The sequence below is a fragment of the Watersipora subatra genome, chromosome 4 (assembly GCF_963576615.1).
Source record: "Watersipora subatra chromosome 4, tzWatSuba1.1, whole genome shotgun sequence".
Lineage (NCBI taxonomy): Eukaryota > Metazoa > Bryozoa > Gymnolaemata > Cheilostomatida > Watersiporidae > Watersipora > Watersipora subatra.
Window position 1 is genome coordinate 62,201,329 of NC_088711.1, and position 17,223 is coordinate 62,218,551.

The 17,223-nt window shown below is 36.0% G+C and overlaps 1 protein-coding gene across 1 annotated transcript in view; it reads left to right on the forward strand.

The window, feature by feature from the left end:
- Window positions 1–17,223, forward strand: part of LOC137393290 (serine/threonine-protein kinase 31-like) — a 61,867-nt gene that overhangs the window by 17,794 nt on the left and 26,850 nt on the right. Inside the window, exons 7-14 of the mRNA XM_068079776.1 lie at window positions 581–655; window positions 1,430–1,579; window positions 6,529–6,698; window positions 7,549–7,633; window positions 12,008–12,174; window positions 12,977–13,139; window positions 16,191–16,319; window positions 16,778–16,876. Coding sequence (XP_067935877.1) covers window positions 581–655; window positions 1,430–1,579; window positions 6,529–6,698; window positions 7,549–7,633; window positions 12,008–12,174; window positions 12,977–13,139; window positions 16,191–16,319; window positions 16,778–16,876 — 1,038 coding nt within the window. The remainder of the gene's footprint in view (window positions 1–580; window positions 656–1,429; window positions 1,580–6,528; window positions 6,699–7,548; window positions 7,634–12,007; window positions 12,175–12,976; window positions 13,140–16,190; window positions 16,320–16,777; window positions 16,877–17,223) is intronic.

The following is a 17,223-nucleotide window of genomic DNA, read 5'->3' on the forward strand; positions in this document are numbered from 1 at the left end:
TTTCAAAAGTTACTACGGACAAAACTACGAGCACTTTGCTACCAAGTTGAATTTTTGTACGAGTTACACTAAATATGTCAGGTCTTTATCAGGTCTCCTAGCAGCCATCCTTTATTCTCTTTCTATATACCAAGTTTTCATGTTAGCTGGAGAAGAATGTAGAATTTTCCATTTGAGCTGATCTATTAAGATAAAAGCGTCTCAATACTTCACATTACTCTTATTGAAGTTTATATAAACTTCTGGCTACACAGTATAGCTACATTAGCAGATGCTTCCCTTGCAATAGATAATCAATTCTGGTGACCTCTGTTCATATTTTTTGAATTTCTTTAACAATTTGAAAGTGGGGGCAGCTCTTTACTACAGTAGGTTAACAATTCAGTAGGTGTGCACAGCCTTTCACTGTGTTTACAATTGTGCAAGTGTGCTCAGTTCCTTAGCCCTTTACTATGTTAACCATTCTGCAGGCGTGCACAGCCTTTCACTATGTTAACCATTCTGCAAGTGTGTGCAGCCCTTTACTATGTTAACCATTAAGCAGGCGTGCACAGCCTTCTAGTATGTTAACCATTTGCAGGTGTGTGCAGCCCTTTACTATGAAGATAGTTCTTGGTACAGGTGTGAAATACTCAGCAAAACATCAGCTTCTGAAGTAAGTCAGTGGTTATATGCAGGTGGTTATGGTCTTTGAAGCCATTGGTTGTCAATAAATTGTTAACACGGACTCTAGTATGTAATGCAACTGAACTGCTCTGTTTGAGATAAAGTCGTTACCTCTAGAGTTATGAAGAGGATCTAAGCAATCATTACTTTGTCCTTCCATCTATCTATTTGAAGCCAAGCTTAAAGGTTAGAATAAAATATTGCTTTCTTGGGACTCAGACTTTTCACTCTCAGCTTGATGGACACTCTAATATCTGCACCAATTTACCTCTTTCCGTTGTTCCAAAATGATTGCGCAAATACTTAATCTCCCGCAGCACTTCAGTCTGCCATAGATGCTAGCTGTGATTAATCTTCTGTTTGCCTCTCATTAGCCAGCTCCATTATGTTTATTTGTGTGTTTGTTTTTTCATTTTGTTTTTCATTTTATATTGTTTTGCGTAACATGTTTGATGTCCTAAGTTTACTTTTTACAATACTTGTATTTAGCTTGAAAATCTCCGAAGTGTATAATTTTGTTTAGTCAAGGTCTGTCATCATATGATTATATTTCTTGTATGAATTAAATGAATAGTTTGTTATATATTTGAAATTGCTGTATGTTGTTAACAAAATGAGCAGCTTTGTTCTCTGCATGGAATAGGCTTGTTTACTTAATTGAGCTTACTTTGATTGAGGGGCATGCATGCTCTCAGAGTTTTCAAGCTTCGCTTCTCATTGTTAAACATCTTAATGGTATCACTATTGATGCTATTATTTACAGTATCTGGTGCAGTTTATCGACTTTGGTAACGAGTCAACTGTGAAATCTGATGACTTAAAACAGCTCACAGAAGCGATGATCGCAATGCCGCCGGCAGCTGTACGGTATCATCTGAAGGATGTTATAGCCAAGGCTGATTGCGTTAGTCAGGTACTGTATGTCATGTATGATCATCAACTCTCTTGTCCACATTCAGTAAGATCTTGTTTGACTTGTTTTATCTGTAATTGTGTCATAAATTCTAATGAAACTTGTACTTAATACTTAGTACTTCTAATGAAAATGTACTTAATGTGGTTTTATAAAAAGTTTGCACATTATTTAAAACAATTCAGTACTGTTATGTTGAGAATTGCAGTCATGCATAAACACGTAATGCTTCAAACTTGATTGTCTTCTGTCAGTTCGCCAAAAATATTTGGTTTTAAAACTATGTCTGATTCCTGAGAGCCAACCTCTTAAATACCGACCTGTGGAGTACCTAATAGCAAACCAGTCTCTTAAATACCCACATGTGGAGTATCTAATAGCAAAACAGTCTCTTAAATACCCACCTGTGGGGTATCTAATAGCGAACCAGCCTCTTAAATACCCACCTGTGGAGTACCTAATAGCAAACCAGCCTCTTAAATACCCACCTGTCGAGTATCTAATAGCGAACCAGTCTCTTAAATACCCACCTGTGGAGTATCTGGTAGCGAACCAGCCTCTTAAATACCCACCTGAGGAGTACCTGATAGCGAACCAGCCTCTTAAATACCCACCTGTCGAGTATCTGGTAGCGAACCAGCCTCTTAAATACCCACCTGTCGAGTATCTGGTAGCGAACCAGCCTTTTAAATACTCAGCTGTGGAGTATCTGGTAGCAAACGAGCCTCTTAAATACCCCCTGTGGAGTATCTGATAGCAGACGAAAGTAATCCCAGGCATCGTCAGGCTTAATGCCAGCAAAAAAAGAACATGTTACACGATACATTTTCTTCGATAATTCGCGATAGCCAATCAGTGAACTATCTTTGTGTTTAACTACATAGCAGAAAATGGTAAACATCACAAAAAATTTAGGATGTTGAGCTATTTGGAGATCTCAAGACTTGCGTACTTGGCAGATCACATACTACATTTAACTACAGTATATCCTCGCGTGTATTCCTATCTCATATAAGCCGACCTTAGAAATACAGCCCTGAAATCAGGTAATTTATAAGAACTCGCATATAAGACTATCTCACATAAGCAGCGTTTAGATATACAGCCCTAATATCAGGTAATTTATAAGAACTCGCGTATAAGCTTATCTCTGTTAAGCCAACCTTAGATATACAGCCCTTATATCAGGTAGTTTATAAGAACTCCATGTAAGCCTATCTCACTTAAGCCAACCTTAGATATACAGCCCTGATATCAGGTAATTTATAAGAACTCCATGTAAGCCTATCTCACTTAAGCCAACCTTAGATATACAGCCCTGATATCAGGTAATTTATAAGAACTCCATGTAAGCCTATCTCACTTAAGCCAACCTTAGATATACAGCCCTTATATCAGGTAGTTTATAAGAACTCCGTGTAAGCCTATCTCACTTAAGCCAACCTTAGATATACAGCCCTGATATCAGGTAATTTATAAGAACTCACGTGTAAGCCTATCTCACATAAGCAGGGTTTAGATATACAGCCCTGATATCAGGTAATTTATAAGAACTCACGTGTAAGCCTATCTCACATAAGCAGGGTTTAGATATACAGCCCTGAAATCAGGTAATTTATAAGAACTCACATGTAAGCCGACCCTATATATCTTAATGCACTGTGCGTATCTAGCAGAGCAAAATATTGTGGAAATGGAGTGGCTTTTGCAAGCTTATTACAAAACATTTCTGATTGTTCAGTAGAAAATGCATAGCGTTCACGTTGTCTAACATACACAAAAACACATGATGACAACATTGGGTTTATTAATACAATATATTAATATTAATACATTAATACACACACATACACATGTGCATACAGATGTACGTACACACGCACATACACACACGCTCATATACACACCGTCACACACACACACACACACACACGGATACACAAATCTGCACACGCGAATACACACCCTCATACAGGCACACGTGGACACACACTTGGATACACATACATGCACATGCGAATACACACACACACCTGCACATACAGGCACACATGGATACACATACGCACACAATGATAAAGCGCGATTTATTAGTATCGATACCGTAAAACCTCTAATCGAAAGCCATGGCGCTCTATTTTTCAATCTCTCCTCTACGGTGGCGGTCAATTGGAGGCGGCGTTCAAATAGAGGCTGGCGGTCTATTTTTCAAATGGCGTGTCAAAATTTTCGTAAGATAAATTTAGCTCTAGTACAGGCACAGCGGATGTCGTCTAAATTTTGCTCTCTCTTCTGTTGGACCGATATTGAACATTTTGAATGCAACAAATTTGCTTACTTACCTCCAACTTGTTAAAGATATCTTTATAAATGTGCATCGAGAAACTGAGAAATATCTTTACCAGTTGATATCTATTCCTTGCAATTGGCCTGCGATGATATTATAGCCTGTGTCCTTCTTTGCAATTTGTTGTAATTTTCAAATTGTATTTCATTCTAAATTTGAAAACGTACACTGAAACTCAGATAACTCAAACTTTACGTGACAGAACGAAAGAGTTCGAGCTGTCAGAGCGTTCAAGTTATCAGAGCACTGTCACATGTGCATGTATTTATCAGTAGATACATGTACATATACAAACAATATAAAAATCAAAAGCATAGATTGCTTGTTGCAAGTTGGGGGCCTCTCATGTAGTTTTAAATTTTTTTATTAGAAAGTAGATATTTTTCTATCACTTGAGATTTTTTTGAAATGATGTGACCAGCAGGGTGTTCTCAGGTTAAAATTGGCAAAACTCGATCGCGGTTAAAACCCTCAGATAAAAGACATCTTTTTCTCCTGAGCGTTTTAACCGCGATCAATTTTGCCGATTTTACTTTAAGTTTAAACGCAGGTTATCTCGCTTTTTCTTGCTTTCCAAGGGCCATCGCAAAGCGGATGTTTGATAAAATTTAATTTTTCACAAACCTTTAGAAAAGTCGTTAACGAAAATATTTAGCCGACGACAATAATAGCGACGCCTAAGAAGTACTAAAAGTTTATATTTATCTCTATGGCTGGGAATAAAGTGATATTCCAAAGTGGTAACAACCGTCTCGGTAGCTGTTGGGCAAAAAACTGTTTGAGTTAATGATGTTGAGGTTGAGTTACCTAAAGCAATTTATCATTGCGTTGGGAACTGACCAAACAATTCATTCGAGTGAACCATGTGTTCGAGCTATCCGAGGGTGAGTTATCCGAGTTTGACTGTATTTTCATTTTATGCCTATCCATCGTTTTTTTGACGTCATCAAGACGTTTGCACATGCGCTCGTTCACGAAAAAGCTGCCATATTTGTAGAAACGATCGGTTTCTTTTATTCAATAGTACTTTTTGGTGTTGTTTTGATACTATAATAAAGAATTGCAAACAGAAGGATCGTTTTCAAAAATTCATTGCAAAAGCTTCGTGTTTTTAACGATAAAATTGTCTATGAAGACGGCCGACAACGATAAAATGACGTCATGAAAAAACGAAGGATATTTAACATTGTTGAATAAAAGCTCATTGCACTCACTGATATGTTTGCTAGTTTGCAGCCAAAACTAGGTTCTTATGTGCAATAGAAGTGGAGTTATGATCATCAATTCATTGTAAGCTGTGTTAAGATAGCTGCAAGGATACTATTAAATAATATGCTGTAAATCTGCATATTTATAAGTTATATAATGATAATCTATCAAATGATACAAATATACGTATTCATAAATAAGTGACATAAACTAACCATACTTATATTACATGCAGAAACAAAAATTTATGTTTTGAAGACAAAAATATTTCCATTGTTTGCTCAAATAGTTGCGTTCTGATTGTTGCTTTCGATGGAAGGAACATCTTCTATTTGTCCAATACGCTCCATAATATCTTCTGGCCTCAAATCTTCTGCACTGCTGAAATAGTCGATATTAGCGTCCAAACACGTTTTTGGCAGACCAAATTTTTCACCCGCTGCATTCAGCACTAATGCAACGCGTAAACGTTTGCTTGCTAAAAGTTTGTGTAACCTTTGGTCCAAAACTTGCAAACCGGTATGTAAACCGGTTTGCAAGTTTTGAACCAAAGGTTGCATGCATGTCTTTCGAAGTATTAGGACCACGTTAAACAAGGAACTACTATTAGTCTGAGACAGTTAGTAGTTATTTTTATGGCGTTGCTTTTTAAGTTTCATCTACCATCGTAAATCTAAACCATATTTATATATATGTACGTGTGCTTCGAAGTATTAGGACCGCGTTAAACAAGGAACCACTATTAGCCTGAGACGGTAATTATTTCTATAGCGTTGCTCTGAAAGTTCATCTATAATCGTAAATCTAAGCCGTTTTTTTTATAAGTGTAGGCTACGTCGAAGTAGAAATACCGTGTTAAACAGAGAGCTACTACTACCCTGAAACCGTTATTGATTATTGCTACAGCGTTGCTTTTAAGTTTTTAACAAAACAACGAGAGCTTTGGAATTGGACAAGAGAATTAATTGGTGTTGATATAAATGATTCATTATTAATACAATTTTGTGGACACTTTTCTACTGATCAGTTGATATTATGGATTCGAAAAGATCAAATAATGTCAAAGTAGCAGTCAAATGGAGGTGGCGTTCAATAGGAGAGCGGTGGTCTATTCTTCAACCCTTCTTTCAGGGTGTCAGTCAATGGGAGGTGGCGTTCAATTAGAGGTTTTACGGTATATCAAGTTTTTATACGCTTCTCACTTCATATCGTCATTGAGGACTGCGTAGTAATGTAACATGCATGTAGATACCATGAGTTTTTGTTGTTCTATTGAACATTACCATGGACTTTGTGCTAGACTTGAACTCTACTAGTTGATGAGGCTACTGAATAAACATTGTAACTTCTACTTCATGCTGGCTTCTTTGTCCAGTATATTGGGTGATTGCAGGTTAATGACATGCTCAAAGAGTGGCAGGAGGTTGTATTGAATTGCCAAGCTATGCCTGATAAAAGCATTGAGTTAGTAAATCCTAATACATGTAATGGTTCGAATCTCAGAGATCTACTCCTCCAGTCGAATTGTGTTACTCTTGGAAGTCTAGTTGCAGCAGAGGGCGGGTGAGTTCATTGTAAACATTTCTATGAATTGTAGGTTGATTATGCGTTAATTTTTTGACTCGCCGCGTAAAATTAGAGCAAGTAATTATTTCAACCTCAAAAATACTTTCAAGATATGACGTCCAAAGTTTCTTCAAACATTGCAGTTTTGTAAATTAGTATATGCAAATGTGGTTTAGATAATTGTGGTCTATGATGGCAGATGATGCTAAACTGTCCTTCATGCCTTTTCTTGTAAAGTTTTTAAATTGTTGCTCTAAAGAAAACTGGGATAATAACGGTGAAAAAGGGAAGGCTTTTCTTATTGATCTTTAAATGATTTCTTTAAAGAACTTCCGAAGCGCATCGTAGTTGTTATAAAGAAGAAAGGGAAAATTGTGTAAAAAAAGTCTCAAACTAGAAAAAAAGAGGCTAGATATGATAATTAAAGATGAAATGAAAACATTTCTCTAAAGTGTATGTTGTTTGACTAGCTCCACTTTTTTAACACAATTTTATCGACACACTATTTATCTCCTATAAGAGAGAAGGTACTCCCTCGTTTGCTTGTCTAGGACAACAGTAATTTCCAGTTACTCCAGGCCTCATTTGTTTAAGCTTTGCTGTAGTTTTGTTGTGCGTGAGATGGAGAGAAGAATGAGTCAACATACATTCAGTAATAGTTGAAACAAATGTGAGCATCTTCGGTTAACAATAAGATTTGGGAAACAAACATCGCTGGATTATCTCATTGCTCATCAAATGCTAGACAGCTAAAGGTTATTTGTGTGGTCACTGTATAAATTCGGTCACTCTATAATTGGTGCCCACTCACCTCCGTGCTGTCACTATATTCATCTATTGGTTCTAGGGCTGACTCACGCAATCCAAATAAAAAACTTCGCGGAAAAAAGCCTACAGCTGACAAAGGTGCTGGGGATTCCTCCACTACGCAGGTACAGTGTTTCATCCTAATCCATAATAGCTTCATTGTTAGTTGGTCATTGGTCTGCTTGTTATTTACTGGTTCTGAACTTGCTAATGAGCTTGTTTGATCAGTTATTCTGTACTTACTTGCAGGCCAGTACAAGCTTTTATGTTTTTACCATAAAACCTTTATTTGAATGCCATGGCGTTCTATTTTTCAACCTTACTCCTATAGTGACGCTTTATTAGAAGTGATGTTTAAATAAAGGGTGGCGTTGTATCTTTCAAACACTTTTCAAACACATTGTCAGAATCTTCGGAAGATAAATGTAACCCTTTCGCGGGTGTTATGAATGTCGCCTACATTTTGCACTCTCCTTTGGGCAGAGCGACATAACCCTTTTTATGCAAGAAGCTTGCTAACTTACTTCCGACTTGCACATCTTTAAATAAATATGAGCGGGAAAGCTGATACGTGTCTCTACCAGTTGCTATATACTGCTTGCGATTACCTACCATGATCTTACAGCCTGCGTTGCAATTTGTTGGAGCTTTCAAGTTTTGTATTTCATTCTAAATTTGAAGGTATATTTTCATTTTATAATTATGTACATTCAACAATGTTGAATAAAAGCTCATTGCACTCATTGGTATGTTTGCTACAGTTATCAGCCAAAACTAGCTTTTTATGTGCAATAGAAAATGAGTTATGAGCATCGATCCATTGTAAGCCGAGTTTATATAATCGCTATTATCCTATCAAATAATATGCTGTAAATCGCAAGCGTATAAAATATATGATGATAATAATCTATTAAATGCTACAAATATATATATTCAAAAGCAAATGACATAAACAAACTATATTTATAAAACATTCAAAAACAAAGAGTAAAATTTTTAAAACAAAATATTATTTGCTCGACTGGTTGCGTTCTGATTGTTGCTTTCGCTTAAAACCATTTCATATTCTTTTGTCTGTTCAATACCTTCCACAGGGTTTTCTGACCTCAACTCTTCTTTTGCACAGCTGAGCTAGTTGATATAGCTTCCAAAAAATTTTTGTCGAGCAAAACTTTTATGTGATCCAATTTTCACTTCTCGCGCAATTAAAGAGAAACCAAGTGTAATCAAAATAACCTCAAAATTTTAGCCTCAACATACGTAGTAGCACAGATTTCATCGTAAGTGCGCAAAACCTTTTCGCATGCATCAAAGTATCAAGACCGCGTTAAACGAGGAACTACTATTAGCCTGATACAATTACTAATTATTTTTATGGCGCTGCACTCAAAGTTTAAATGAAAAAACTGTAAAGATTTCGAGTTGGACAACGGGCTTCGATACGAACAGAAACAACGAATTAATTAATTGTTAATGATGTAATCGAGTCATTATTAGTACAGTTTTGGGGACCCTTATCTACTGATCACTTTCTATTACGGGTTCGTAATGATCAAAAATCTCAAATAGTGGCGTTCAAATAAAATTCACGTTCATTTAAAGGGTGGTTGGTGCTCTATTTTTCAACCCTTCTAGAGTAGCGCTCGAAAAGAGGTAACGGTTCACTTAAAGGCGGTGAACTTGAAATAGAGGTTGTACAGTATTTGTCAATCTCTTAAAGAATAGAGAAAGCATAATATTATTATGCTTTATTATTTATCTTGAGGTGTTGACTGATCTAAAAAAAGAATCAAGGAGATTGACCAACCAGAAGCTGAGATATCACCAGCCAAACACAGGTCTACCAAAAAACATAAGTGTTTTGGTAATCATCAATATATGACGTATGAAATCGATTTGTGTGCCATTGGTCAATTAAGCCAACTAACGCGCTCTCCTATAACAATCACGGCGTTTTAATTGGAAGTATAGAACAATCAAATCGGGCCTAACAATCATTGCTCTGAGAATTCCGAACCAGTCCATTTGACGTGTAGATTAGTTTTAGAATAAAATAATTACACGCATCTATTATTTCGCAACATTCTGCTATCACTTTCTATAAATTATATTAGTTACATCATTTATTCTATATGCAGTTATATTATTATTTTGTATAATATGCATTATGATTATTATATTAATCATAAAAAATAATCATAGATAAGATAATAGATCAATAGAAAAATCAAATCAAAAGTTATCGTTTTCTTTTCTTACAGCAAGTGCAGCACGGTCAAGTTATTCTTTTTAAGAATATGGCTGTAGTGAACTTAGTCTGTTAATAGTGACGATAATCATGAAAATCAACTGAATGCTGCAAGTAGATACACAGTAGAAAAATGGTGAATGAGCAAATATTCACATTTCCATTTCTTATTCTAAACGAACTGCAATCGCGGATGTCGCATATAGACTATACACGCGCCGTTCATTGAACAGAGGATCTTCGGAGCATATCCGTGGAGATCGAGTTAAAATTTGAAGCACAATAATCAAAATCTGCTCTTTTGTTTTGAAAACTCACGGCGAGGGGTTGTGGGCAAATGCCTTTACCACACAATGTTTGCTTGATTTTTCTGAGAAACCAGAGCTAGTCTGTAAATTATTCACTATCGCGAGAAGCGTTTCACTTCTTGTAGCCAAAACAATCATTATACGTAACGGCGGTAAGGGTGCGCAACTCCGGCACATGAACATTAAGTCGATTTCATACGTCACAGTTTTCGGGATTTTTGAAGGGTTTTCCTCTGTTTCTTTATTAGGTAGACCTGTGTTTGGCTGGCTATATCTCAGCTTCTAGTGGGTCAATCTCCTTGATTCTTTTTTTAGAACATCAGTAAACACCTCAAGATAACTAATAAAGCATAATAATATTATGCTTTCTCTATTCTTTAAGGACATCTTTGTTCAACACCTGCCATCCCCGAATACGGCTAATCCTTGTTACTTCCTGCCCATTGTCTTTTACATTTAAAGATTTTGCAGAAGCTGAGTTAGTAAAAGGGTTAATATCTGTCCAATAACTGGGATGAATTTATCTTGGGATCAGAGGCTATATACTCGAGTTCGTAACATTTGCTCAAGCAATAATATTTTTGTATCAACTAATGGAGTAGAATGAGTTTACTACAGTAGGCACTCCTATAAAGTAAATACTCCGTTACAGGAACGTTTACGTTATAGTAAATTTATGCTATACGAACAGTAAAATACATGTAAATTGCCCATTTCCTTCCAAACTCACCTCTTTGGCCTTACAAAAAGTAAACACTAGACATAACTTTTTGATTTGTTGGCTGTACCATAACTGCAGTATTATTCGTTTGCATCAACAACTTTTCTCCCTTTCTCATGAATTTTACTGGTTTTGTAGACAGTTTGCATTAATTTAACAACAGATTGATGGGAGCACACATCTTCGACGTTCATTTACACCGATTTGCTCATTTTTCTAAACAGCAAAGTCTATGTTGCCAAGTGAACGTGATAACCAATATTTTATTCATCAACAATAAAGCAAATCAAAAAAGATTTTTTTTAAAGCGATATTACCTGTTTGTCGTCTATATGTATTCAGAGGTCGAAGTTAGTATAAAATATAACTTTCGGCGATACTTCAACTTGTGGCATTTAGATTGGTAGACTGATGCTGTAACACCTGCATCAACCAATCGCTGTTACGCATTTATGAACAATTGTGCAGCTACCTATTCTCTGTTTTGTCGACACATCCGACGATATATCACGATGAACTACATGTAGAATGTCATGGAAGTTGTATATATAGTAGACATACTCCTATGCGGGCGTCGTTTTTTCTCCTGCACGCGCGGCAAGATAGATTACCATTCAAATCAAATTTTAGAACTCGCCTGACTTTTCACTTTACGTTACTGCATGTGGAATTTTTAATGTAGTACGAAGCAAAATGTCACATAAATTCTTTACGTTATCTTGAATTTACATTATCTTGAATTTACGTTATAGGAGGTATGTGTTATAGGAGCATCTACCACATCTTGAATTTGTCATTCTGTTGTGATTTTGGCCTGTCGAAAGTCATAAGCCATTTTCATTCATCTACAGATGATAAACACTTACCAGGAATCACAACTGGTAGTTGGGTTATGTTATATTGAATTTACGTTATAGGAGGTATGTGTTATAGGAGCATCTACCGCATCTTGAATTAGTCATTTCTGTTAGGATTTTGGCCTGTCGAAAGTCATAAGCCATTTTCATTCATCTACAGATGATAAACACTCACCAGAAATCACATCTGGTAGTTGGATTATGTTATATTGAATTTGTATAGTAATAGTATATTTCATTCATCCACAGATGATAAACATTTACCAGGAATCACATCTGGTAGTTGGGTTATGTTATAGTGAATTTGTATAGTAATAAAATATTATGCTTAGAATATTTAAGAAAATATCTCTTTTGTTCTCCAGGCTTCATCGTCGCAACAAAAGCTGGAGGAGCTTGCAAATGATAACGCCTATCTCAAAAAACAGTTGTCTGTCGCTACAAAGAAGATCAGCCAGCTGGCTGGCAGACGGTCCATTGACACTCTAAACTGTGAACTCTCTTCCAAACTTGAAGCCGTCAGATGCATGAGGTTCGACCAACCAAATCTTTTCTTCATATTCACTATGATTCCATACTTCAAATGGGTTTGGAGTTGCCCGCCGCTGACGAATTCACATCCTACCGTTTCAACAATTTGTAGTTGCACTACATAGATCTTTTCAATATTCGCATCTATCCCTCAAAACAAAACTTGTTCTACTAGACTCACAGCTTTCAGGTCACGGTCACTTTTCAATTCATGCGCAGTCAAGTAGTTGCGCTAACTAAGCCAGGACACCTGATCGCATTTTTATTAATGTGTTCCTTATTGCTATCTTCGATATTACAAGATATCAACAGAATTTACAGCCTAGTGTACAGGTCTTCCTTCACAAGTCGCGTGAACGACAGTCACCTCTAGTAAGGAAATTTTTTGAAGCTAGAAGATTTAATTGTAGCAAGAGGTCAATACTGTAGTATGCTGAAAATATTTTACCTTCGCTAGGAGAGGTTAGCTGAATGTTATCGATTCAGATCCATCAGTGGTGAGAGTTTCTATCGTGTCAAATAGTACTCTCACAGCAAATACCTTTACGCAAACGGCGTCAAATGCATTCATAGTTTTTCCATTTCTATGGTTTAGAGTAGAAGCAACTCTGAACCCATTCCAAGAATGGAAACAGTAATTTACTCCCCCTTGCCCAATGAAGGCAATTCTTCTCTTGTTAAGTCTATTTACGCTGCATTTCGTATACCTACTTCCATTTGAACAATTTTTGTAACATTTTCATATGTGTACTACTGTACTTATACAATTCATTCTGACCCTTTCGTCTCTCCGGCATAAACAGGCCTAAACTTCGCGTCGCCGAGGATCAGATACTTAATCATGCCATCACACTATTGGCTGATGACAGTCCCGATCGGGAAAGGTACAGTGCTGCAGTGACACCTGTGAGAACTGCCTACACGGAATACTCTAACCAGCAGTCAATGCTTCGTCAGCTGAAACCCGTAAGTTTTGAAAAATTCCGGGCTATGACAAGTTGTGCTACGAAAGATAGACAAATTGAACACTGAGTTACCGGTATTGTGAATAACCTGGAGTCTATCAATGGTAGAGAAAGTGAACACTGAATAACTGGTATCATAATCCTTGAATTAGTTTTTGTTCTAAAGATTCAGATTGTACAAGGTGCAGCCACACACAAAGGAAAAACTTGATTAACTTGTTTAATTTGTGGGCTGTTAGTATTTTTCATTTTTATGATCAATCTCACTGGTTTTTATAGACCGAGATTGCGGTAATTCTACAATAAGTTGAGGAGGAAAGCACATCTTCGCCATTCACTTACAACGATTTGCTTATTTATCTAAACAGCAATGTGTACTCTTCAAAGTAAGACTAATAACAAATATACAAAATAACCAAATATTTACAAACAAGCGATACTATATGTATATAAATGCGGCCGTCTATATGTATCCAAGGGTCAAGGTTAGGATAAAAGAAAACTGTTGACGATATTTCAATTCTTGGAATTCGGATTGGTGGACCGATGCTGTAACACCTGCACCAATCGATCACCTTTGTATTTATGAACAATGCACAGCTACCCTATTCTATGTTTTGTCGACACATCTATCACGATGAACTAGATTGTGGCGGAAGTTGTAATTGTATATAATATGTAGGTATGTCGTTTTTCCTTTCATAAGTGCGACAAGATAGATTAACACTCAAATCAAGTTTGAGAACTTGTCCAACTTGTCGCTTTACGTTAAATGAGATTTTTTACGTAGTAGGAAGTGACAATCTATCACGATGAACTAGAATGTCGCGAAAGTTGTATAAATAGTAGATATAATGCTATACGCATGTCATTTTTCCTTTCATAAGTGCGACAAGATAGATTAACATTCAAATCAAATTTGAGAACTTGTCCGACTTGTCATTTACGTTAAATGATATTTTTTACGTACGTTGCACCCTCGAGATACAATGTTAATTCGTTCCAGGGTTGGCATCGTATGGTGAAAAAATCGTATGTAGGGGTATAAAGGCCATTGTAATTATACAATGCAAACACCCCCTGGTAAAAATCGTCAATTTTTTTTTAAATGTGTACATATTGACAATTAGCAACAAAATAGTATGTTAACTTTAGTAATTATAGTTACCTACAGTAACTGTATTGTATTTAGTGTATTTTAATGGTTATGATCTGCAATAAAACACAAAATTATAATGTGTGTACCAAATGCAGTATGTACGGTAAGGAGTTCTTGCCTTCAAAAGGTACGCATAACATAAACATTGAATTCACTTCAAGTAAGTTTAGCTTGCTAAACCTACACTTAAAACTAAGTTTTAGTATGTATTTTGAACTATTTTACTGAGATTCAACTTTTTATCACGAAATTTTATCCTTCAGCAGTTCCTATCTTAACTTTCACTATAAACTTTAGCCTATCCGGTTGACACCTTTTTCAACCTAAATCAATAAGGCCGAGCGATGCAGTTATAGAAAGCGGCCTCTCGCACACTTGACCATTTAATGGCTACCGAAAAGAAAAATGAAATTTTATTTTCTATAAAGGACGTACATACCTTTGGAGTAACGTCGCTTTAGCTGGTACATGTAGTGAGTAAAGCAGAGAGGAGGCAAAAACGTATCAATGCTAATTATGGTGCTGTACACTTGAAAATAAATTTAAAACGTAATGAATTGGAATTTTTTTAGCAGGCTAAAAGAAGTTGTCAATTCCTGTCCAATTTTTCTATTTCTACGAAAAAATTGATGGTGCAATGCAGAAAATTGCTAGCTAGCGCTTGTAAAAGGATCCAGAGAATGTGGTACAGTAGTTTGTCTTGTATGAAATGTGCACAAGAATCAATGTAACCATACATACAAAGTTTGTACGTATTTATACCCTAGTGGGGGACAGGGCTTTAGCAAGCTTCGGAAAGTAATGTGGATGCGTCAACTATCTTGAGTAGCTAGTTATATGAGTTACATACATACATACGATGAATTGTATTCACGTAGAAGATAACAAGCCCATATGCAAAGACATGGTCAAACAAGAAAATAAAACATAAAATCAAAAGGAAACAAATAAAATGAATAAAATATGAAAAACATGCCACACAAGAGATAAATAATATATATTATACATGCATTGTTTTAATGTACCAGTCCACATCAGTAAATTAAACACTTGAAATATTTCTGCGAATGTGGGGTTTTCTGTATATTCTACATCCTCGCCTTTACTAAATGGTTGCTCCTTTTGAATGCCGGTTGCGTGCATGATCTAGCTCATTCAAATCTTCAGTCGGAAGCTCTTTTGTGCTTGCTTTAATGGAGTTCTTGTTTTAATAATAATTGCAAATGCTGATTGGTTGCGTTCATATTCCTTGACAATGTTAATAATACGTGTTCCTTCTTATTCTTACTTATGACATCCAACTTTGTTGACATAGAAATCATTTTTCCTTCGTTTTGTAATGTTTGTATCGGTCTCAGATTCCATAAATAACTAATTAAATGTAGATACTTGTAGTTATATACGTATGCTGACTTAAAAGTTTATAGTAAAAGCAATAATAACGCTACAAACGAATATTTGCTCTCACTTGTGTATTTTACACGAAATTTTCCACGCGGACATGAGAGAAGTCGATCATCGTGTCTCTTCTAAACGTTCTAAGAATGTTTTCGGCAAACTATATTTTGGTGTCTTTTTTATCTCGACGTGTGTTATGAGCACACCGACAGCCAAATTTTAACTCGGGCGAAACTTTTCTCAAATTCGTATGGTTAAATAAAATTCGTATAGTGAGGTGAAGATATCACAATGTTTGACTTCGTAAAGTGAAAAAATCGTATATCAGGGTGCACTGTAGTAGGAAGGAAGAACTTCACATAAACTTTTTACATTATCTGGAGCTTACGTTATAGGAGCGTCTACTCTGTCAGTAAAACACATTTGATAACTGCAGGCAGAATATGTAGTAAGGTTGATAAACCGTCTTACCTTGCGCTTGTATTTGTTTTACAGGGTGATACATTAGATGACTCTATGGTGGAAAAACGCAATGAAGCAAGAGCAGAATTTTGTCAAGCAATCAAACTCTGTCAGCAGCAAGGTCAACTGCGAAAGATTACAGAAAGACGGGCTCAGTTGGATGTGAGTCTCTATTTTTATTTCTCTTTGGGGTTTTTATTTGTTTTAGTTTACTTTCACAGCCTCTGTACAAGCAACTATATTCACAGCCTCTGTACAAGCAACTATATTCACAGCCTCTGTACAAGCAACTATATTCACAGCCTCTGTACAACAACTATATTTACAATTGTAAAAAAGTTCTATGCTCCATCCGTGGAATCCTTTATCTGTCATCTGTCATCATGGCCGCCATTTACAGACATACACGTACTTAATCTTCCTCACTACCATTAAGTATCTTTGCACAAAGGGACAATTTCAAATTGCCATAATGTTTTATTGTTTTCATGTATACCATTTTGAAAACAAGCGTTCTTATCCAAGTGCTGGTATATGTAGTTTATTCAGTATCTGTACATTTGTGCTTCTCCGCTCAGCACTATTTGTTTGTGAAGTCGTTTTGTTTTAATTTATTAAAGAATATCCTGGCCAAGTTGGACGCCTTTGACTCGGGTTCAAGTACCGAACCTTTTCATGGTGATATAGAAGAAACTATAGCCAACTTCAAACAATGGCAGGTCAGGACAACTTCTTCTTTAGCAAGGTCTGCTTGGTGTGGGTTTTTTCGATGTAAGTTGCCTGCAGTTATTTGTCGCCGGTGATGTTTGTTATTTGCAGCAATAACATTCCATCAAGTTTAAATTTTTGAAAAGTTATTTTATTTTTCTGGTTTGCAGTTATTGCTATTGCGACATTTCAACAATGCTTGTACTATTATGTAAAATCACAAATTGTCTATTATATCTATGCTGTTTGAATATTAATATGTAAGTTACTCGGTATTTTTATTTAATGGTTTTTGTTTTTATTACGACAAAAGATATCATGAAGTCGTTTCTCACATTTTAATCACCTTCAAAAACTC